This window comes from Neodiprion lecontei, chromosome 6 (assembly GCF_021901455.1).
Source record: "Neodiprion lecontei isolate iyNeoLeco1 chromosome 6, iyNeoLeco1.1, whole genome shotgun sequence".
In the NCBI taxonomy this organism is placed as follows: Eukaryota; Metazoa; Arthropoda; class Insecta; order Hymenoptera; family Diprionidae; genus Neodiprion; species Neodiprion lecontei.
The window spans coordinates 18305177-18329660 of NC_060265.1; the positions used below are offsets into that span (position 1 = coordinate 18305177).

General features: G+C 38.3%; 2 protein-coding genes and 1 long non-coding RNA gene across 5 annotated transcripts in view; 1 reads left to right on the forward strand and 2 right to left on the reverse strand.

Moving 5' to 3' along the window:
- The window catches only part of LOC107225725, a 56484-nt gene extending 55044 nt beyond the window's left edge, over positions 1–1440 (reverse strand). The window contains exon 1 of one of the 2 annotated variants that reach the window (XR_006905038.1): positions 424–1440. Coding sequence is in view for 1 of the 2 variants with exons in the window: in XM_015666278.2 (XP_015521764.1) it covers positions 424–431 (8 nt within the window). In the remaining variant the exon portion in view is untranslated. The remainder of the gene's footprint in view (positions 1–423) is intronic. The other variant, XM_015666278.2, reaches the window with a different exon arrangement.
- Positions 1441–1586: 146 nt separating this feature from the next.
- LOC107225726 lies at positions 1587–4718 on the reverse strand. Of its 2 annotated transcripts, XM_046743979.1 has the most exons (6): positions 4343–4718; positions 4032–4195; positions 3776–3917; positions 3362–3483; positions 3051–3132; positions 1587–1618 (listed from the first exon to the last, which is right to left on the reverse strand). In XM_046743979.1, exons 1-6 carry the CDS (start codon positions 4527–4529, stop codon positions 1602–1604), a joined length of 714 nt encoding a protein of 237 aa, XP_046599935.1. In that variant the 5' UTR covers positions 4530–4718; the 3' UTR covers positions 1587–1601. The 2 variants fall into 2 exon arrangements, with proteins under 2 accessions (XP_046599935.1, XP_015521769.2); XM_015666283.2 differs by lacking the exon at positions 1587–1618 and having other exon boundaries at positions 1620–3132; positions 4343–4716.
- Positions 4719–6131: 1413 nt separating this feature from the next.
- LOC124295142 lies at positions 6132–24344 on the forward strand. Its single transcript, XR_006905067.1, has 4 exons — positions 6132–6191; positions 6247–6797; positions 6967–7014; positions 24315–24344. It is a non-coding gene; the product is annotated as an uncharacterized LOC124295142 (long non-coding RNA).
- The last annotated feature ends 140 nt before the right edge of the window (positions 24345–24484 follow it).

Sequence of the window (24484 nt, forward strand, 5' to 3'; positions counted from 1 at the left end):
ATAAACTGAGCCATCCGAATGACATTTGTCAAAAATCTTTATACGAATGAAATATGTTTATATTGAGTAAACGGGGAAAATGATACACCGGAAAATTTGAAACAGAAACTAAACAGTACACAAGTGAACAATTATTTCATATTCTCTGTGTAAGGAACAAACCACGTCACAATGTTAAGTCACCAGTCCAAACTTAATTGCTTCTTTCGCATGAATGAATTACAAATGAAGTTCTTCTCGTATATTTCGCCACGGTATGCATACGGCAATGGATATTGTACGTAATCATTTTTACGCCGTACTACGTATAGTCAAGTTTGTATTATACGCAATTCTATCGATATATAAGTAATGCGCGCACAATGAAATAACAACAAAGATCCGTTGTATTGTACGGATAACCGGTAAACGGGTGATTCTCACCTATCCATGTTTGCCACGAATCCAGCAGCATGTTATCAAGGGGTAAAAGATAACAATTTTTTCACAGCACTTACAATTGTCTCTATTTGTTTGGGATCACATTTTTTGTACTATTATTCAACAAAGTTGTGACAAATGATTAGGAATTAGTAGCGTAGCTACATGTCTTCTGATTAAGAAACTGAACGCTCAAATTGTTCATATTATTTCATATTTCAAATCCATTTGTGCATCGTTACAGTTAAGGCACAACTGGATATTCAACGAGCTCCAGTTATGAACTGTAAAACCAACTACCACCTCGCCATTTCACAGTGAATCACATTTACGAAAACGACATGGAGAAGGGGATCGTACATATACAGACACGTAGATTTAACTATGCAGTACACTCGCGGGTGATGAGGACAGTAATGGGAGAGACGCGATGATTTAACTTATGCGCGCATGCATGGAGGATTGTTTCAATGAATAGAGAGTTTATTACAAATGAACAGAATTGATATAACGTGTGTTCGAAATTGTCGACGGAATTTTCCTGTGCGGCTTATACGGAATTTGAACTTGTAGAGTTCCCTAATTATGAATTCCGGGTTCTCCAAATCGATTAAGCATGTTTTCCTTCGTAATTTTTTTCTCTAACCGCACCTTTCCGTATAATGCTGGAAAGTACGAACAAATCGGAAAACTTTGTAACGTGGCTTGTAATCGCGTCTTTTACGTAGTGTTTTGATTTAACAAGAAAAAGAAACGCTTTGAGAACACGGGGGGAGGGGATCAAAACTTGAAAGGTCAATATTGCGAATGGCCGATACATTAAAATTTCAAACATGCGGAAATAAAATAACGAAAGATGAATTGTTCGAAATCTTGATCTCCGAAAGTGTCACTGATTAGAATGACTACTCTTCTAACTTCTTCCGCCTTGGAATTTAGACTTTTTCTAAAGACATTTTTCCCCCACGATCTGGATATGTGCGTTAACATTGTTCTTTCTTGAATTACTCGTCACGTGTGTAAGGTATTTGAACGCGTACTTTCCATTATTAAAAACAGTAAGGACTCCTGGTTTGATCTTCGAGGATTATGAGGTGCTTTGTTCGTTTAATCGAAATCTGGAAATTGCTTCCAGGAGGCTGTGATGGGATATTTGGGTTGGTAAACTTTGCGATGAAACATTATACGCACGCATCAGCTGAAAGTACCGTATTTTATTGAAAATAAAGATTCATCAAAGTTTGTGCATATGAATTACTTTCATAGCTCTTAATATTGATACTTAATCACCCTATTTACGATTAATTTTATTATTATACCTAACGCAATGCATAAAACGCAATGTAATTTCGTTTTTTTATCGACTTTAATCAAAGTCCGCAGGTGCGTTTGTTTTTATTACTGCCAAGCGCAATACGCCGATAGCCTTTCTGCAAATGCAGTGAATTGTATGGTACATAATTAAAGTGCATAGATAACTTAGGCGTGCCTTACAAGATATAAAACAGTCGTTTCGCACAGCATTATTAACAACTATCATCAAAAATAACTCGGGGATTTATTTTAAGTTTTCCAGCCAGTTTGACGTAATAAACTGATAACCCATTCAACCGAGGTTCATTGGAATGTTATGTTTTTTCTCTTTCTTTCTTACTTCAGTTGTTATCAGAACATCTTATCGCCGGACTTTACGCCCAATTGATTTTATGAATACATACATATTAAATCAGAAATTGAACTGCCATAAATGTGGTTACTATTGAATAATTTAATAAAGGAAAGCGGAATAAGCGCAAGTAACTAATGCTGTAAAGAAGATATACAAACGAGTCTCCGGGTTTTTTTACTAGTCATCGGGTTTGGAACCGCTAATATCTTTCCAAATAAATTAACGCCCATACATGGTACATGCATTGCAAAGGCGTATATGTATGCAACATGTAATACGCAATCCTCTTTGGATTGGCACATTAAATCTTTCAAGAAGTAAGGCGCGTACGGGATATTTGCGACACGTAAACATATATACAGGAAAAAATTTAATATTTTGTAACACGACTCATACGTCAAAGCGATAGCAAATCGTCCGAACCCGATTACCGAGAAATGGTTCTGGACGAGGATACCCGAGTAGTTTAAAAGTTAAGCAAGCTTTTTCCTTGATCTATAAGACATTTTTAGGCTCGTTAAAATTCAAGGCATATTACATACTACGAACATAAAATATCCATCTTGCCAGGAACGTTACTCCCAACCTGATCAAAAATTTTACAAAACTTCGTAGCATGCAATTTCGGTAAATGTGCTGTTGACGTCATTTTTATCGCTTGCAAAGAACTGGAAATCCTCTGACGTGCTTGCGTTTGATTGAATAGGTCTAACCCACGAGTCAACTTGGATACCAGTGTCCAGCTGGGAGAATGTAGTTTCGATACGTGGTTGAGTTACTATCAACGCGCCTTTTTTTATATTACTTCTAAGGAAGTTCCAAATTTTTATTTGTGCTGCTTCTGACAGATAAAACTCAAAGACGTTATTTAGGATGACCACATCACTGGTCCTTACCACATCTTCGGTATCCTCAATTCTATTATGCATTATTTCTACCCGTTTGTCCATCTCATACTTACGAATAATGTCTGACTGTAGTTTACAAAATTCCTCATTCATTTCGACACCAATTATTTTACGCGCATCTGTGTACACGTACGCCTTAAAACAGAAAAGATCAGCATAATTTATATTCGGGATCATTTCTTTCCATAACCTTAGATTCACTTTGTATCATAAAGCCAAAAATATCAAGCCGTAATAAATAAGCGGTATTATGGAAGCGTGAACAAATAATATAAGTTGTTGAACATGATGCTACATGTAATTCAATCTGCCGTCTTAACTATTTCTAAACAATGCAACGGCAGGAATCATTTTCAATACTCACTCCATACAAAACAGCACCCAGTCTAGATCCCACGTCTAATACGGTTTTACCTTCAAGTGCAGGTAGCATATTGTTAAATATGTGATAGAGACCATCCTTAGACATCGAATGTGATATATAAACTGTGAAAAAATGATTTTGGCTTTATTGGTGTACAAGAAATACTAGTTATGACATGATTCTTCTTAATCTTATGCATTTATGCTTTAGCACGCTTTTATGATAGTAATTTAAAGTAATCAGATGTACTAGTCTTGAACATACAGATCAAAGTTGAAGACAATATTCAACATGATATCCCGTTTTTAACTGAGTTCACGATTAAAAATAATTTTTCTTAAAGTTATGTCTATTTAATATACCATGATTTTATGATTTTATTAGGAAATTAATAAAAAATAATCTCATTCTTACTGAATGGTTTCACGTTTTTAGAACCACAGCTTTGGCAAAAGTATCTATTCAATTTTCCAGCTTCAACCAATTCATCCACATCGTCATCAGTGTACAGAAATTCATCGACATGCAATGTTATCTTTGGATCGCAGTCAGAATTCTGTCAAATTAATCACAAGATAATCAACATTTAATATCAGTACCAATTCAATAACGCAGGAATAAGATCCAATTTATGCATATTAGTTTCAGTCTAGTTCAACATAATGCAAACCTCTCCAGACTTTGGGGATATTATGTTCTCTGAAGGAAGCGTAGCGTCAAATGGTATTCTTTCTTTGATGTCCTGGGCAATACTATTTAATATAGCAACAGGATCATCCAATATATATTCTTTTGAATCGAAATCTTCTGTACTTAATTTAAATTTCTCTAATCCTGTGAAAAAAATTGATTGCAAAAATTCAACGATGGAATAATTACATGAAAAATTATTATTCACTTGTATTAAGTGAATTACTTATTTTCATATTCCACAAATATATACGAGTAAGCGGATAACTAATAAGTGAAATGAAAGCTAACCTATCGTATTGAAACCCCTGGCTAAATCCGGTAGAATCCAATGTTTCTTGATGAATGTTAAGAAGGAATTATACTCTGCGGGGTCGATTTTTGCCATCAGACAAGAAAATTCAGTTTCCGCTTCTTCGAGCGTAAGGTGAAGTTTAAAGTTAGACATTTTGAAGATATCTTCAGTTGTTACAGACATCCACACATGCTCCTCGACGATTATAACCTAACCCAACTGGAACCGGATAGAGCTTTCAGTGGCTTTCAGTGACAGACACGGAGAAATCCATGGTGACTTGTAACGAAGACATGTTGATAGTTCACCAGTCGCCACTAGGTTCGTTACGATTAACCATAGACATCTAAGAATAGACCGCGTGAGCGGGCTGAGAAGGCGATAGCGCGGTAGAAAGAGAAAGCTGCGTATAGGCCCCCTTCTATCCTTGTTTGATCGCGCATGCGCGGGACACGCGAGTCATGTATGCCAGTACAAGGTTGCAAATTTTTTAATGAAAAAGTAATGCATTAACCATTACTTTTTCAATTCATAATGGAAATAATTTCCATTAAACATTAAATTTAATGTTTCAATGAAAACACTAATGCAATAAAAAAAGTAATGCATTATTTGCAACCCTGTGCCAGTATATTACAATACGAGGCGTGAGAATACAGAAACTTTTATTTATTCATTTTCTATTTCATCCTTACTAAAAGAATGCTGAGCGCGCATGCGCGTGATTAGACAAGGATAGAAGGATGGGCCCATATGCAGCTTTCCCTTTCTATCCCACTGTTCTATCCCGCTATCGCATTCACCAACGGGCTACCTCCGAGCTCGCGCGGCCTATTCTTACATGTCTATGCGATTAATACATTTTCCGCGGCGCTGGCAGGCACGGGCAGCGGCTCATATGTAGCACCTACATGATAGTATATTGGAGGTTAAGGAGACAATTTTTGTGTGTTCGTATGTTCTTTTCGTTTGTTGTCTGGGAGCATCACATCGATGTTTATCCTAATGTTTCAGCTTATTTTCATTCAACGAAATTTGATACATCCATTTTAATAAACATAATAAATTAATTAACACTGCACATTAATAACAAAAAGTTTTACACATGTAAACATAAACACTGCACGAATTTTGCCACATTGAGGTTAGGAAATAAGTAGTAACAGTGTGTCTGATCTAAGTATATATATTTTTGATCGCAGCGCCGCGCCGCCGTTTTAGGCCGGGATTTCGTGTACATTTCTGAAGCACGCTGTGTCCACTCCTTTACTCTAGTCTTCCTACATATAGTACTCGGTGACTGAGAATACGTGTAGACCGCGGTCTTCTATACTGATAACCCTGGGTTATTTTGCCGAACAGTTTGCCAGGTCTGGCCGGGTTTGGGGTTATTAGCAGTATCACGTATTACCAACCAAGCAACTGACCACGCCGGTAAAAGAAGTTCTTCATAACCAACAACTATCGCGTGGTAACATAGGCCGTTGTCATAGGGAAATTAGAGTTGAGAAAATCCCGTTCAAGAAATATCCGTAAGTGGTCAGAGAATTCATACTTCGCCTGACGTCGCATGTTACGGCAATGCTCTAATCATTTGATCGCGTTGCGCGTATCTTACGTGGTGTTTTCACCCGGCCGTTGAGACCATAGATATATAAAATAGAGCGTAAGCAAGAGCGTAAACGTCCCGTGAACGCATTCGAATCGGTTCTCTGAAGGACAGAAGATAATACTTCTCCCGCCCTCCTTGTCGCTCTACCCATCTAGTGGGGACCACGAGAAGAGAAGAACAGCTAGGCAGACGCATGTAGCTAATCCCGCTCCATGGGAAAAGCGACAGAGAAGGTAGGAATAATTATGATCTTCCGTCCTTCAGAGAACTGATTTAAATCTCTCGCAGCGCAGTGCGGCATCAGTCGTTTCCGAGAATTCCGAGCAATCAGAACGAAATCACGTGCTCTCAGTATTGGTTCGACATTCAGACGGCGTTGTTGTCACGTTGTTCGATCAGTGTATTTCCACCATACTCATCTGTGAATAATAAGCGAGAAGCAGCGTGTAGCCTGAAGAAAAACCGAGTTACTGAAATAAAAACATGCTACGAAAGCTGAAGGTGAATTTCGTGTCCTAAGTTTTCATTGTTTTATGCAACTTCAGATTTTAGTGATATCTATTTTTGTCTCTGTGCGTCGAGTGTCAATATTATTATTTTTGTAACTGATTTTCGGCAAATGCGCAGGTGCATTGTTGGTAAGTTTATTCAGTCGTTTCAAACAGACAGCAACAGCACAAACAGTGAGTGTAGAATCGAATGGTATTGCGGTGCGGATTTTTGGATTACAAGAGATTAGTGAAGATTTAAATTATGTAAAAAGTGCGTCGCTTCACCAACAAACCTGAGATGCAACAAGAACTACTACGTGTAAAAGTCTGGAGCAGCCCAGAGTAGAGGTAACAATACTTATTCTAATTGATCGATAATTCAAGGTGGTACATATGAAGCCGAACTTTTGTTCTTGCATAACATGCAATGGATATGAAATTAAACGGTAATAATTCACTTGCAAACTGAAAAGCCAGTTTTTGAATTAATTCAATTGGTCTGTTTTGTTTTTTACAGATTTAAGCAGAGACTTTCCAGTAACTTTTACATTTCTCGGCAACGTTGGTGAGTTTGCACGTATTAGGTTACGGGTATTTCCCTGGGATTCCTCTGTCACGTGGCGTGGCGGTAACAATTGTTACACTAATCTTCGATTTCCCTACTGTACAGATAGGCTCATTCACGATCGCAACGTGCTTGACTATCAGTCTAATAATTATTTTTTTTTTCAATTTAATTTACCATAACTTACTTGAAGTTATAAATGTTGCACGCTGCTAAAAGTGTGTAAATAATTGTTTTTATTTTTGTTTTTGCCTATTAATGTGGGAGGTCAAAAACATATGTCAATACGGGGATATAAGTAATATAAATAAGGGGACGGTGAAGAATTTGAGCCTAATGTAAAATATAAAAGAAAAAATATGAAATCAATGGACAGGCTTATAAAAAAAAAATTACGAGAACGATAATAAATACGACTTTGACTATCAATTGAATAAATTAAGTATAAATACAATATAAATGAAATATAAATAACATATAAATAAAACGTGAATGAAAAATAAATAAAATATAAATGAAATGTAGATGAAATATAACTAAAATATAAATAACATATAAAAACTCTCTAAATCCTTCCATTGTTCTAACGATTAAAATTACACATTCATTCCAAACATTCACAAATAAATTAAGATAAAATACGCCGGAATTCACACTGGGCTATAAAATTGTCTCTAGTGATGAGGTAAAAAGTTGGTCATCCATAAATATATTAAAAATCACTTATCCCTTCATTTAAATACTCGGCAGCAGCTCCGTCGTGTAATCGTCCATGTGATTTTGCGAATCCTTCTATAAAATTTTGGAATCCATGATCTTCTTAACTTTTCTTCGTGGCGATTCCGTAATAACGTTCAAATTCGTATGATAAATTTTTTCTTTTTCTTTATTCTTTGCCTTATTAGATTTTTCTAATGTTTACAAATTGAGTTCGGAATTGTACATTTTGTTACTTAGCGTAAAATTACTAATTAATTAATTACAAATCACTTAGTCTAAAATATTATTGTTAGAAATGCGTAATTCTCTTAGCCTACATAATTGTTCAACATAAAGATAAATTTTGTTAAGTTGTATTGGATTGTCCGTTTCACATATTTCCACGACATGATTATTGATTATTACATTTAGATTATTCACAAACTTGCCTCTTATGTCCCGGTGCAAAGGGCATTCTATTAGAAAATGCTTAAGAGTATCGTGTGCTCTGTCCTGACATGTTGGACAAGGCTCGAATGGGTTAAACTTATTTGCTTTTTTATTTACGTATAGACTATGTTGAATATTTATTGCGAGGATAGGAAACAGGTATAGAAAAATTAAAGTGACACCAATTTCAATCGAACAAAGATCAACGAATATTTTATTTCCTTTTTTTTCGCTCGTACAACGTTCTAGAAACGACTGACTCTCGTGAACATAGCATCAACCGAAAATTCTCGTGACTCTCACGCATGCGCGCGCTTCGAGCTCTTATTGGCTCACTTCTTAGACGCCCCGAGAATATCGACGAGCGATCTGCCACGCAGGGCGAACGCACATTAAACTTGTCCAACAGACTAAAACCATAATTATTTGCCGTTCTAAGTTGTGCCATGACTTTTTTAATCTTTAGCGGGGCCTTACTATGAAGGTATTCATTACTTAGTTTGTTATATAGATCTGGGGTTTCTAGATAGGCAATTCTGTTAACTTGAGCTTTTATTTTGTCTGTTAAGGTTTGTTTGTACTTTCTTAATAGAATTTTACCTACTCTCTAGCATTCATTACCGTCAACCGAGTCAAGAACACACATGTACATTTCATCTAATGATTTTATAAACTTGCCTACCTCGGTAAACCAATTATATTCAGAAGATTCGTACCCGCTTTTATATAGCTCTATCTATTTTTTGAGACATATCAATGGATATCTGTTTTCTTCCATCTTTAGCACTTTTACTATCCAGCCCCAAGTAAGCTTCCAAATATTGTACGCTAAATCAATTCTGTTTGTCTCATACTTTACCAGATTATTCGGAGTTGTACATTTTATGCATAATATCTTCTTATAGAATTCTGTGGTAAGGCTATCAATTTCGTTTGTATATCTGAGAGCCCAAACAGGGGCTGCATATAGTGCTATCGAGGAAATCATGCTATTAAATAGTGTGTTAATACTTTCAAAGTCATACATTCTAGCTTTATAGATAACTGTATTTACGGCGCCTATTGCGGTTCTTGCTTTACTTATTGCACTCGTCATTGCCGAGCGTCCCCGTCCTGACGCTGATATAGGTATCTCAAGATATGTAAAATTTGACACTACTTCTATATTTTTTGCATTGTAATAGAATTTAAGGTTGTTTGGTATCTTTCCTGCTTTTCTACAATACAAAATGTAAGATTTATCTACATTTACAGTTAGCCCATTTTTTTCGCAGTATTTGTATAGAACTTTAAGTTTTTTCGCGACATCAGCTTTATTATTTGCTATTATTGCTAGGTCGTCAGCATACAGAAGTAATAGTACATCAGTTAGAATGTTTAAACTTGTACCGTAGAGGCCTTCTTCCCGGAAGTATTCCTCCATATCCGCGATAAAAAGAATAAACAAATGTGGACTAAGGATTTCTTCTTGTAGTACCCCTTCCGCTATACCTATCCTATCCGTTAGACCTTCTGGAGTTTTTATTCTTATATGCGCCCTATCATAGAGGTCCTTCAGTATCCTATGTACGTGAAATCATATCAATTGTCAGCAAATCAAAAATAAAACGGAGTTCTCTTCGTATGCAGCCGACTTCTATAGTTCCTGATACATTTTAGTAATAGTTCTGTCGAATTGAGTAAAAAAAAGTGAATCGAAAAAATGATCTGCCAACTTTCATAGCGATTATAATGTATTGCGCTCCGTAAAACCGTGATATGCCAGCTCGAAGTATTTTTTTAACGGGAGTTCTTATAAGTTCCAGGACAGTTCTGGCATTGTAAAAATTGTTCCAAAAATCGATTTCGACAGAACTATTCCCGAAAAGCCTCGGTCGCGCCAGAACTTTCCTGGAACTTATGAGAACTCCCGGTAAAAAAAATACTTCGAGCTGGTATGTCACGGTTTTACGGAGCGCGATACATTATAATCGCTATGGAAATTGGCAGATCATTTTTTCGATTCACTTTTTTTTACCCAAATCGACAGAACTATTACTAAAACGTATCAGGAACTATAGAACTCGGCTGCATGCGAAGAGGACTCCGTTTTATTTTTGATTTGCTGACAATTGATATGCTGACTTCACGTACATCAGTATCCTTATGTACTTTGCACTAACGCCCATGTTTAAAAATTTTGCCCATAAATACTTATGTACTATTGTGTCAAACGCTCTTTTTAAATCCACGAATATGATAAATAATGTACCCTTTTTTTGTCTTAGTTTTGCATGGATTATTTCAAACAATACATACAAGTTGTCCATACAACTTCGGTTTGACCTAAAACCCGCCTGACTTTCAGGACGTTGCCTACCGAGCTCGCGCGGGAACTTTGGCTCAGCGTTCCCAACCCCGTCGATCAGAATTATGTGGCCAGGGCCGTAGCATTATCGTACGCATAAGAAAATTCTAGTATTTTTCAGAAAACCTGAATAACGTAAAATTGATTCGTGAAAAGAAACAAAAAACACCTATGAGCACTCAAATTCAATTATTTTATTTAAATAATGTCTTTTTTCCTTTGGTGAAACGGACTCATGGTCGAACAGCGATTATGGGGAATCGGGGGGGAAAGAAAAGATTCTAGCAAAACATCGACGAGGAAGAAAAACCGAACGGAACGAGGAACAATTTACATGTGATGGCAGTGAGTGTGAAGTTATAGTACATTTACGAGTTATAGTACGGGTCCAATGTTACATAGTACAAGTAGTCAAATTATGTGACATGTACTATAATTATGTTACGGTTGGGAACACTGCTTTGGCTTCCCACGCGACTCAAGCCAGGCGGCCAAGGGGAAGAGTGGGCGGGACTTAAGTCTATGCCCCTCGCGTGCTATGGCCCCCCACTCCGCGCTCCGTCGGGACCAGGCCGCTTGCATGACGTTCTGAAGTTCTGACGTGCGAGGAATATAACTGGAAACCCGTATGAGTTTCGCGTGGTTGATGAGATTAGGATACGTTTATCCAAGGAAAGGTTGGCACGTATCCATATTATTTCAAATATTTATTGCTTATGCAAATAATAATAAGTTACAGAAATCATCGAATAATCTTCGAGTTTTCAAGAGATCTATTGCGTAACTCGTTGCAGTAAAGTGAAAAATAGTACAAGAGAAATTGACCGAAACAGCAGTTAGCTAATTCATGACTAAATACTAGGGATGGGCGATATCAAGCAAAAGATCGATTCTCAGTATCGATTCGAATTGATTTTGGAAAATTGGTTTCATCCAAAAAATTAGATACAAAAGATTGATCGTTATTTTTACTTTTTAGTTTAACTGGAAACCGGTAGCTACATTGAAGATTAAAAATCGTGTCACAAAAATGTAGTACTTATTCAACAGTTTTGATATTTAACAATAGTTTGCTTTGGGTCATATTTGTTTATCACAGCAACAGTTCTCATATACATATTACACAAATCCAACCGACTAGGTGGGAAGCTTTTTTTAGTAGTTGTGATATTAGATTTATTCAGCGCTAGAAATTGGTCGATTCTTTTGTATTCTCAAACCGATATTATTCATAAAATACAGAACGCCAAAATAGACTTTCAAAACTTTTTTTAATTGAAGAACCTAATCCGATCCTTGCAGACTTGGAATCGATTCTAGAAAAATCGATTAGTAAAGTACCAATACAAAAGATCTATTCTCTAGACTCAAAACTTCGATTCTTGAGTGAATCGATCTATAATCGCGCATCCCTACTAAATACATTGCCCACAATGACTCAGGTCTCACCACGTGGAGGTCGCTGCGACGAAGAGACCCACCCTATGCCGTTCCAACCTCTCAACCATGCCAGGAAAAATTAAAAGTGTTACATACATCGATAGATATTCAAAAGAAAATTATTAAATCAAAAAAATTGAGCTAGACATGCAGGAGTATATTAGAAATTGATAGATAAGGCGTATTGAAAAATCAGCAAAATATATGGTACAAAACATTATCAAAAGTGATGGCGCGTCAATAAATAAAATATATAAATTCGATTGCGTGGAATACTATACTTTTCGCTTTCCGTTATGACGTTCTTTGGTATAACAAGTAATTATTATAGAAACAAAACGAATCTTCAAAATAAACTGTTTCAATGAATATTATGGAATGAAAGATGCAAACATTCAGCAAACGAATATGAAAGATCATTATTCAGAAATTCATTAATTTCTGAGTTTGAAAACATAATGTGAAAACACGTTGTATCCGTGCAAAATTTCGAATGGGCTGTAACTGAAAAATGAAAATTTAACAAGCAGGATATACATGCGAGGGTTGATTTGTAATACAAAAAATAAAAAGTGGCCTACACGCAAAGAAAACAATCCTTGAATCAAGAATTAAAATATTCTTGAATCAAGTGCTGAGTATTCTTCATTCAAGAATATGTGATATTTTTATAAAAAAAATAGCATACACTTGATCTAAGAAATAAAATATTCTTGAATCAAGAATAGTTTTCTGTGTGTGACATTATTGTGAAATAGTTATATATAAATGAAAAGAAAAATATACAAATATGTAAAAACGTCTGTATAGTTACTCGTTAGTACTGTCGGTTGTCATTTTCTTTTTCTTACGGATGGAAACATGAGTTGTTGAGTTTTTTGATTTGACCGCAGAATTTCTAGTTTCAATTATTTGAGGAGGGTCGCGAATCGGAAGTTGTCGAGCACGTCTGGAGTCTACTATTGCTGGCAAAAGGCAGAAATGAAAAAAGTCAGCTAATTTATTTCCATTTTCAATGTCCAAAAATTGTCGTCGCGAATAATTTTGTGAAAGATCAGTCCTTTCGGCGTCCAAACTACGAAATAGCACCACTTCCTTTTCGTAATGTGGAGAAGACCCGAACATAACTGATAAAGCTGAATCAGTGCTGGAGTCAAGTCTCAGGTTTGATGGAGCTGAATAATTGGCTCATTTCGAAACGTGAATCTAGCGTACCGGACGTTGCTGGCATTAAAACTTTACGCTGCAACAATGTCTTCGATAGCACGTCATGTTTTCAATTCATTAGTGTATTGTGCATTGACCTTGGCCAGTAGATGTCAAATATCACAATCAAACGGGTCAGCTAATAACGCTGCCATTCTGCGGCAGTTGGATGATGAAAATTTTTGCTCGTACCTTTCAAATGTGTGTCAAAATACACTCGAAGTTTTAAGAAGCTTCATACTATCTCTCCCTGTCTAAAAAACGTGGTCGACAATCACCTTTTTAGGTCTTTAAATCAGGACGCTGCGTTAAATACCGTCTCATATACGGGGCATCCATTTCATCTGGATCAAAATTAGCGCATCCGTGATGTATCACAGTTACTCTGAATTTCTTTCCATACGAATACTTTTAGAAAAACAATTCTGCTTCTCTACCCAACGTAGATACTTCACTTGCGACTAGCTAAAACAGCGTTTCGATTCTATGCCTACGAAAATGGTACGTGGTGGTAGGATCTGGTAGCAGGTGGTTAGAGGTGGTTGGAGGTGGTTGGGGGCGGTAGGAGGTGGTAGGAGGTGGCAGGAGGTGGTCGGATGGGGGAGGAAGTGTTTGGCGGTGGTTGGATAAGTGATTGTCGTTGGTCGAGGAGAACGAGGACGACGACGACGATGTGAGGCTGGGTGGAGGAGGAGGAGGACGATGGGGGGCAGCCTTGCTCTTGCCTAATTATCGAAAAAACCGTCAAAAACCGCAGAGCGTATGCTGCGTAATATTTTATTTTTGAAGTTATACTTCTTTAGGCGCGTTATGAAAAACTGATGAGAGTGAAATTTCAAGATGCGCGCGCATCACTGTAACACAAAATTAACAGGATGAAGTTGCCCGCTCAACCAAATTCAATTTCAAGATGCGCGCGCATCATTGTAACACAAAATTAACAGGATGAAGTTGCCCGCTCAACCGAATTCATTAAGTCTCGAAAAAAAGCTAATGTTGGTACGCTTGTCGCCTCTGATCACTGTTTTCATATTTATTTATAATATTTATCCACATGGTTTTAGTTTTTACAGTCACAACACGTGTTTTATTTTCATACAAGTGCGAATTATATATGTGGCAATAAAATATATTCAGTAGTGATTTAAATTGAATATTTGGATTAATATTATTTACTATTTGTGAATATTAGTGAAAAAATTGTGCTAAAATACTTTTTCAAGTGCTCCAATATAATTGAGGTTAGTTATCCGTATGTATTATTTATTGATATAAATTAAAATATCATTATTTAATATAATTAATACTAAATATTATTAAAGTATCAATGTTGAATATTTATTATTGGTTTTTTAATATTTACAAAATAAAGAAATAAATTTAATAGAACATTTAATAAGAAGTTCGTGACAAAAATTTAATAGATTATTTAAATATAATGTAAGATATCCGTTATTTGTTTCATTGTTTTTTAATGATGCCAAAGAAGTATAACTTCTCACGCGCGTACATAAGTACACGCACCCATTTTTTTAAAATTTTTTTAAATATTTATTAACGTTCGAAATATTATCTGCAATCAGAACATTTCGATTCGGTACGAGCTACAATTGCTTCCGATTGCTTCTCGATTTCTGATCACAATTTCCAGTTTTCTTCTCGTTTCGGATACAATTTCGAATTCACCGCTTGTCCACATAACCTACAAATCAGATGCAGCGTTGTTTTTCCCGTTTTAACGAAAACTATGAGGGAACAAATTACAAGATTTGCCGAGCAATTACCAGCGATTCAGGAGCAATTAAGAGCAATTATCGGATTGTTCACATTCCAATTCGTTAAAGAGATATATCAAAATGAATTCGACCATACTTCGCATTTAGAAAACCCTTGTTTCGTCTGTTTCTAATTTATTCGCAAACAATACAGAAGTAATCGATTAAAACAATAGAGTAACAAGGGGTAATTAAGGAGCAATTCAGAGCTTATTCTGTTTCGGTGGAATAAAGAACGTTTTGTCACCAACATTGGTTTAAATATGGCGCCATTTTACCCAAAAAGTTACCGACTCACGGTACCTGCAACGTTTTTTTAGATTTTCAGAAAAACCATGAGGGAGCAAATAATATAAAATGACGGAGCAATTAAGAGCAATTGAGGAGCAATTAAACGGTACAAGAATTTCCCGGAAATTCCACCATTTTCCAAAATTCGCGAAACACATGGCTGCTGCCCGATATGCATTTTCGTTTTTTTCGATTTTCTCGAAAACTGCGAGGAAGCAAATAATAAAAAATAGAGAGCAATTGAGAGCAAGTTGGGAGCAATTGTTTGGTAAAAAAATTTTTCAAAAATTCAAAGGTCGCAGGCCAACTTCACTTAGGTCCCTCTGACCCGCCGAAAACTGGTCTCAAAAATTTACCCAGGGGTATACGTCTTTATATTTTTCAGTCAACGCCTCAGACAACGCTTCGACGATCCAGTGTCGGTCGGTATCTTCACATATGCTTGTAGATGTCCCTACCGGACTTCCGTAACATGGCGCTGAAGCCACTATTCGCTATAGCTTGTATAGCTGTAATCCACGAAGTATAGTATTACTTTGGGCTATAAACCCTATAGCATGCTATTGTTGACTGAAGAATATAAAGACAGTTGCCCTAATGGGCTTTGGTGTAACAACCAAAAATCGTCGTGCGCTTGCGCCCCCCGAGATGTTCCGACGGTGGAGTTGAGAACTTATTGCAGAACATCGGAGAGCGGCCGATTTCGACATGATGCTGGCTGCATTCACCTTCCGAGTAACACAGTCTTCGCAATGATAACCCCAAACCAGTACATAGCCTGTCTGTACTTATCGAGTTGAAGCGTTACCGACTTGTCGGCGATTCAAGAAATTATTGATGAGAATAAATTTCTTCCAAAATTCGTAGTAAAAAGTGATTTAATTAAAGTATAGGTACCCGAGAGAAGAATGTATACATAGATCATAAGTAATAATAGATCAGATGTAATAATCATACAGAGACCAAAATGTATATAAGTATATGCGGTCCGTGTACGATATAAATATACGTATATGATCCATTTACGATTAATACGTGATGCATACTATAAATTTTATAATTTTCCTGGAGACAAACTAGATTATCTACAATAATACGGCTTTAATATGAAGATAGATGAATTATTCATTTCGAAATGGATTCTATACGACACGCATTTGATGTATTCCATAACATTATTATTCGTAATTATTCCAACAACTTTTCATTTGCTCTCTTGATCTTAAATTTTCGTAGGAAGAGAATCGAATCGCTGTTTTAGTTAGTCGCAAGTGAAGTATCTACGTTGGGTAGAGAAGCAGAACTGTTTTTCGAAAGGTGTTCGTGTGGAAAAAATTTCAGAGTAACTGTAATACATCACGGATGCGCTAATTTTGATAAAAATGAAATGAATGCTCCGTATATAAGACAGTATTTAGCGCAGTGTAGCGATTTAAAAACCTAATAAGGTGATAGGGAGAGAAAAAACGAAGCTTCTTAACACTTCGAGTGTATTTTAACACACATTTGAAAGGTACAAGCAAAATTTTTTATCTTCCAACTGTTAGAGAACGGCGGCGTTATTAGCTGACCCGTTAACTGAAGGATACATCTTCAGTCAACGGCTGACTATCGAAGGGCCTGGCCGCTTGAATCTAGAATCGGCAGGAAGGATACAGTGCGTATTTTTGTGTGAAATATGAAAACTAAAATCATTATACATCATATCATATCATCATACATCATCATACATAGTATTAAAGTAAAGTATTAAAGTGAAGTGACTTAAAAATTTTTTTCTCTTAACGTCGTCGATCTGCTTGAAAATCTGCTAGCCGAATTCCTCAGTCTGGAAACAACCGCGCAGTAGAGCGGACGGATGAGAATCGCGCTCCGCATATTTCGAGTACCGGGTCCTCTACCTCATGGATCCTGCGCTCCGTGTCCGCTTCGTGATGCAACTCGACTTTGGGGACAAGCGCTTCGTCATTTCTGCGCTCAAGGTCTACTACCTGGTGAAGCTTGACTCTCAGAACAGGCGCTCCGTGGTTTCCGCGCTCCAGGTCCGCTACCTGGTAAAACTCGACTTCCACGACAAGCGCTCCGTAGTTCTGGATGTCTAGGTACTTGACCTGGTGACTTTTGACGTTTAGGACTGATTTTTCGTAGTTCTGGACATTCAGGTAAAAGCACTCCGTAGTTCTGGCTGTCGAAGTTCTTGATTTGGTGACTTTTGATCAAGCGCTCCGTGGTTTCTGCGCTCCAGGTACGCACCTGGTGAAAATTGACTTCCAGGACAAGCGCGCCGGGGTTCCTGTTTCATGTTTACAATGAATTATTTCAATTTCGCTAATGAAATTTCTACAATTTTTTATAATTTTCTCATAATCTTCTTGGTAAAATGTTTCGATACAAAAATTATAATAATCCTTACACAATAGTTTTGATGTGTTCTAATACTGAAAATATTTATTAGTATTCGAGGTATAACCCGAGGTCGTTAGCGGTGGTCGTTGGAGGTGGTTGGCGGTGTTTGAAGATGGTTGAAGATGGTTGAAGGTGGTCGAGGAGGAGGACTAGGAAGACGAGGAGAACAAGGTGGACGAGGAGGACGAGGATCTGTGCTCGGTAAGTAAAGCATTTTTATAATATTTGATGGCAATTGTAATTATATTTCATCTAAAATATTTCAAACTTGTCATGTTTACAATGAATTATTTCAATTCATTTTCCGCGCAAGCGCATATTCAGTAGCTATGAATGCGTTCATAAAATTTATTATATTGTTACAAAGGGTGAAATCACCCGTTTTGTCCCCTTTTAAATGATCTAGTAGTCATCATAGATAAAAGACGTTTATAAACCTCTTATGTCTTTAAAAAGAATAAGGTTGCTGCGTCAACCGACATTATTGAAAAAACAGTCAGTCTCTAGACTTTAAAAAGAGAGCTTGTGTCCAAATACATCTATTTTCTTTCTAAAATATTCCTTGTTCGTGAGACTTCTTTGGCTCAGCGTTCGCTTAAATCGCACAGAGAACTCTTTGATTCTCTTAGATCTTTCTTAATTTCCCCCCGTTGTTACATTGGTGTCAGAAGCGGGATCTCTTCTGTGCCATTTGAGTGGATTTTGAGTGTAAAGAAGTATTCAAAATAATGCAACGAACTCCTACGTCGAGAGCATCACGCGCGGAGCGACGAGCTGCCGGACGCGTTTCGTCGTGCCAGCGTTCTCCTGAACCAGCGTTTCCTCCCATTTCTCGTCGTTCGGAAGCTGAGGTTCAGCCCCAGCCCCAACTAGCTCTCTTGGCAGAGCTCATCCAGGGAAACCAAGATTTGCTGATGCGTCAGATTCAGCAGCAACAACAACATCAACAACAGCAACAACATCAACAACTGCTACAACAGCAGCAACAAGAACAGCAGAATCTTCTGCACGAACTCCTCACGCAACAGCGTCAACAACAAGCAATCGTGTCCCAGGCGCTGATTGGGATCCTGCAAGGTGTGCAGAGGCTACAGGAGCGGCCGCAGGAACTCCCATTTCGTCCAATCCCATCTCCAGGTAGAAGGACTTCTCTTCCTTCAGTCCCGGTCCCGGCAAGGAGGACCTCCATTCATTCAATTCCGGATCAATCAAGGTCTGACGCTATTTATGGGGGAGGCGAAATTCCCCCTGTTGCTAAAAATTTTCCACCTGTTCATGTCTTGCGACAAGCTCAGGTTAGCTCTTTTCCGCGATGCCACGATGTTCCGTCACGTGATATTTCGGAAGTAGTTGAGCCTCCTGTCGCGTCGTCTCATCCTAGCGTAGATATTCAGTCAGAGTTCCTGGCCTTTTTAAAATCACGCGGAACTGTCAATGTTCTCCCTCCGCAGACTCAGAGCTCGTTCGGACTCAATCAGGTCTCTGTACCTCCCACGAGTATTGTAGAGTTGCCCTCGAAACAATCGAATTTGAAGCCCGGTTCGTATGACGGTTCGTCTGCTTGGAGTCTATACGAACGTCAGTTTAACATGATTAGTAAGGTTAATGGTTGGAATCCGTCCCAGAAAGCAGCTAATTTGACAGCCTCTTTGTCCGGTCCGGCTTTGGTAGTTCTTGGATCGCTTTCAGATTCGGATTCTGAAAATTTCGACATCATTTGTGCGGCTCTTAAACTCCGGTTTGGCGAAGAACATCTTTCCAAACTTTATTTTACTCAGTTTGAAAATAGACGTCAAGGGCCCAAGGAAGATTTAGCCTCTCTCGGAAATGACATCGAACGTCTCGCTCGACATTCTCTTACTGATTGTGCAGAAAAAGCTAGAGATCAGATAGCTCGGGCGAAATTCATTAATGCGATTCGGAATCCGGAGCTTCGGTGTCATCTGAGGCTCGCAGCTCCAACTTCTCTACATGAAGCTATTATTAAGGGCTTAGAATTAGAAGCCATAAACGAGGCGGATTTAGGTTCGCGTCAACTTCATCGTTTGAGCCAAGCTGAACCTTCAGAAAATTCTTCGTCCCGTCCTTCAGTCAATCAGCCTAGGTCAGATTCTCTTCCAGGAAGGAAAAATAGTGGTTTCTCTCGTTATAATAGATCAAACTCCAATCGGCCTGTCTCAGAGTGCCAGTTTTGCGGCGTAAGAGGACATATCGCGAAGAATTGTTTTGAACTCGACCGTCAGTTGAAGACTGCGGAAGATTCGTGGCGCAAAAATGCCTCCAAGAGGGCTCCCTCTAATCCGGTTTGGGTAGCGCAACCTTCTGTTCCTCAGAATTCGGGAAACTAGCTACCGATGTTTCGAAAGGGCGGATATCATCGGTTTCTTCCAAGTTCCTTAGCCCTATTGCTTCACAGTTCGTGGTTAGAGGCCTGCGTCGTACCGGCTTATATGCTAAAGGTTCCGTTAACGGACTAAGTTGTTTGTGGGTGATAGATACTGGAGCCGAAATTTCCGTTGTTCGTCCTGATATGATTTCGTCTCTTGCTTCAATTATTCCTTCTGTGTCTATTCGCACTGCTACCGGAGCAACTACCCCTGTCGTAGGTAAGATGGTCGTGCAGGTAACAGTAGCGGATTGTGTTCAATTCCCACATGAAGTTATAGTAGCTGATATAGAAGATGAAGGCATTTTAGGCGTAGATTTTCTTTCCGCTCACAACTGCGTAATTTCTACCGGGGATTCGACTCTCTGTTCTGGTTACCGTAAAATCAACCTCGAAACGTTTTGAAAGATTGGGATGAGTGGATTCCCTTATTTCTTTTATCGTATCACTCTGCAATTCATGATACTACCGGTTTTTCTCCAGCTATGATGTTGACAGGTCGGGATCTTCGACTTCCGCCGATTCGAGAAATTTTGATACATCGATTTCTTTGGCTTGAAGAGTGTTTCGGTTCTGCGCTTGAATGAAGTAGTGAGCGTTTGGTCGATCCTCTCGTATTTTTCTAACCCATATGTCAGTTTCTTTGAGTTTTTATAGATTTTTCCCGACGAATCTGCCGTCTTTGGCTGTTCCCGATGTTACCTCCAGCTGTACTGTTTGTCCGGTCTTAGCCTGGGTTCTCCGGATATTCAGATAAGATCGTTCCTTTTCTTTTGACTACATATTTAATTTATTTTATTCGTGTATTCTCCTAAATTCACTTAGTGAATTTGAATTGTTATACCAACACTCACATTTGTCCTCCAAACTCTAGGGTGTGCTGTTTTTGAAGAAGTCTTGGATTCAGTCACCCATTCCTTTTTCCTGTTTCCTGTGCCGGTTCTCAGAGGGAATCAGCCTTTACGTTGTTTAGGACTCAGAGTTTTCCCAGTTATGGTTTCCCGCCTCGTCGTACTCATCTGTGTTTGATTCACCGGACTATTTTCCCTGAAGAGGAATGAATTTTCTCTTCGACGACGATCCGGATGATTTTGATATCTTCAAATTCATGAAGAACTCACTAACTCACCCTTAACACTTACCTTTATAAAACAAGGCACACAAATTTTGAAATTCAATTGAACGCTCAACTATCTGCTCAAGGTTTTCTGTGGTTTACCTTGAGACTGTGGGCAAATGCCAGATAGTAAAAAGGGAGTCTTTTAATTTTCAGAGCCACAGCTCCAACTCACCTTCGAGCACTGACTGCTACATCACATTTTTTGTAATTGTTTATCTTTTCCGAGTCGGGTCGACTCTTTTCCTCGAGGGGGAGTAATGTTACAAAGGGTGAAATCACCCGTTTTGTCCCCTTTTAAATGATCTAGTAGTCATCATAGATAAAAGACGTTTATAAACCTCTTATGTCTTTAAAAAGAATAAGTTTGCCGCGTCAACCGACATTATTGAAAAAACAGTTAGTCTCTAGCCTTGTTCGTGAGACTTCTTTGGCTCAGCGTTCGCTTAAATTGCACAGAGAACTCTTTGATTCTCTTAGATCTTTCGTAATTTCCCCCCGTTGTTACAATATTATTGATCACTTAATTAATTATATTAATCCTTACACATTATTTTTGGAGTGTTCTTATACTGAAACTATTAATTGCTGTTCGAGGTATAACCCAAGGTAGTTATCGGTGGTTGTTGGCGGTGGTTGGAGGTGTTCGGAGGTAGACGAGGAGGAGGACGAGGAAGACGAAGAGAACAAGGTGGACGAGGGGGACGAGGATTTGTGCTCGGTGAGTAGAACATTTTTATAATATTTGACGGCAATTGTAATTATATATCATCGCAAATATTTCAAACTCGTCATGTTTACAATGAATTGTTTTAATTCATTTTTCGCGCAAGCACATATTCAGTAACTATAAATGCTCTAATGAAATTCAATACAACATTAATTACTTGACTAATTATATTAATCCTTGCACAATATTTTTGAAGTGTTCTTATACTGAAACCATGTGTAACAAATTTCTTGTTTTGCCAAGCCAAGTACTATAAACGCATTATAGGGAAGGACATCTTATAATAATATGAATGGTTAGACAGATAAAAATTGGTCAGGCATCATGATGGAAGATGAAATAAAATAAAATAATAATAAATACTTAAAAATAACGCTTATCTTTTGGAGGCGTCGTACGATAAAAGTAAATGTTTTTCCGTTCTATTGATTCGTCAGTTCTTATATAATGTTTATTTTAATCAATCTGATCATTGGTGTCAGAATTTCCTCACTTTCCCAACAGGGTTCGCAAATGTTACAAAAGAAAAACAAACAAATAAATAATTAAAATTCTGTCTTGAGTCTTATACGGTCATTACATAGATGTGGATGATTTGACGATTACTGACCGACTGAGCATTCTCGCAGCCTCACGACGATCGACACCACACGTAGAGTGTGAACCTATATGTGTGATGTCCAGACTCTTAAGCATGTAATACTGTTTAGGGTTTAACCCGACGTGGTTATCGGGGGTCGTTGGAGGTGGTTGGCGGTGTCTGGCGGTAATAGGAGGTAGCTGGAGAAGGAGGAGAAGGAGGAAGAGGAGGACGTAGAGAACGAAGATAAAGACGAGTGGGAGGACTGGGTGGATGAGGAGGACGAAGGTGATCGAAGGTAGTGGAGGGTGGTAGGCAGGAGTAGAAGTAGGAGTAGGAGTAGGAGTAGGAGTAGAAGTAGGAGTAGGAGTAGGAGTAGGAGTAGGAGTAGGAGTAGGAGTGGGAGTGGGAGTAGGAGTGGGGGTGGGAGTGGGAGTGGGAGTAGGAGTGGAATGAGGGGTAATAGGAGTTGGAGTTGGAGTTAGAGTTGGAGTTGGAGTTGGAGTTGGAGTGGGAGTAGGATGGGGGAAGAAGGGGGTAGGGGAGGGGCAGGAAAAGAAGGGGGGAGGAGAAAAGGGAGGGGCAGGGGCGAAGGAGGGGGAGATGAGATGAGGGGCGGGGCAGGGAAGGGGGGTGGGGTGAGGTGGAGTAGGACGGGGTGGGGTGAGGTAGGGGGTAGGGTGACAAAGAAGAGAAACCAAATACAAAATAGTAACAGCCCTTTGCCGCAGCATAGATCCATACAAGATTCCGAGGTAGGCATCTTAGATTTACGAGCAAAGTCTGATTAGTACTTTGTCAATCTTGTTAGACCTATGAGATACGTTTCTAACCAGACAAAAATATATTGAAAATTTGTATGTATCCCATAACATTAATATTCAAAATTATTCCAACAACTTTACATCTGCTCTCTCGATCTTGAATTTTTGTAGGTATAGAATCGTAACGCTGTTATAGCTAGTCGCAAGTGAAGTATCTACGTTGGGTAGAGAAGCTGAATAGTTTTTCGAGAAGTGTTCGGATGGAAAAAAAATTCAGAGTAACTGTAATACATCACGGATGCGCCAATTTCTATTAAGATGAAATGGATTCTCCGTACATAAGACGGTATTTAACGCAGCGTAGTGATTTAAAGACCTAAAAAAGTGATAGAGAGAGAAAGAACGAAGCTTCTTAACACTTCGAGTGTATTTTAACACACATTTGAAGGATACGAGCAAAATTTTTCATCATCCAACTGTCGCAGAACGGCAGCGTTATCAGCTGACCCGTTAACTGAAGGATATATCTTCAGTCAACGGCTGACCATCGAAGGGCCTGGCCGCTTGAGTCTGGAATCGGCAGAAGAGATGAAGTGGGTATTTCTTGTATGAAATGTGAAAACTAAAATCATTATACATCATATAATATCATCATACATCGTACATCATACATCATCATACATAGTATTAAAGTTCGAAACCAAAGTTTGGATGTCGGATGTTCGGAAAGTGACGTCACCAATTCAAAATCAGCTAGCCGAATTCCTCAGTCGGGAAACAACCGCGCAGTAGAGCGGACGGATGAGAGTCGCGCTCCGCAAATTTCGAGTACCGGGTTCTCAACCTCCCGGATCCCGCGCTTCGGGTCCGCTACGCGGTGAAACTCGACTTTAAGGATAAGCGCTCCGTGGTTACTGGTTCATGTTTACAATAAATTATTTGAATTCGTTTTTCGCCCAAGCCCAAATTCAGTAGCTGTCAGTGCGCTAATAAAATTTCTATAACTTTAATCTACTCATAATCTTTTTGGTAAAATATGTCAATAAAAAAATTATATTAAACCTTATACATTATTTTTGATTTGTTCTCATGCTGAAAATATTTATTAGTATTCGAGGTATAACTCGAGGTGGTTGGCGGTGGTCGTTGGAGGTGGTTGGGGGTGGTTGCGGGTAATCAAGGTGATTCAGGAGGAGGGGGACGAGGATTTGTGCTCGGTGAGTAAAACATTTTCATAATATTGGGTGGCAATTGTAATTATATTCCATGTAAAATATTT

Coding starts and splice junctions, on each gene's coding strand:
- LOC107225726 (XM_015666283.2), bottom strand. CDS start 4,529: ATGTCTGTAACAACTGAAGATATCTTCAAAATGTCTAACTTTAAACTT. Junction 3,918..4,031: donor TATCCCCAAAGTCTGGAGAG/GTTTGCATTATG, acceptor TTAATTTGACAG/AATTCTGACTGCGATCCAAA. Junction 3,484..3,775: donor TAAAAACGTGAAACCATTCA/GTAAGAATGAGA, acceptor ATTTTTTCACAG/TTTATATATCACATTCGATG.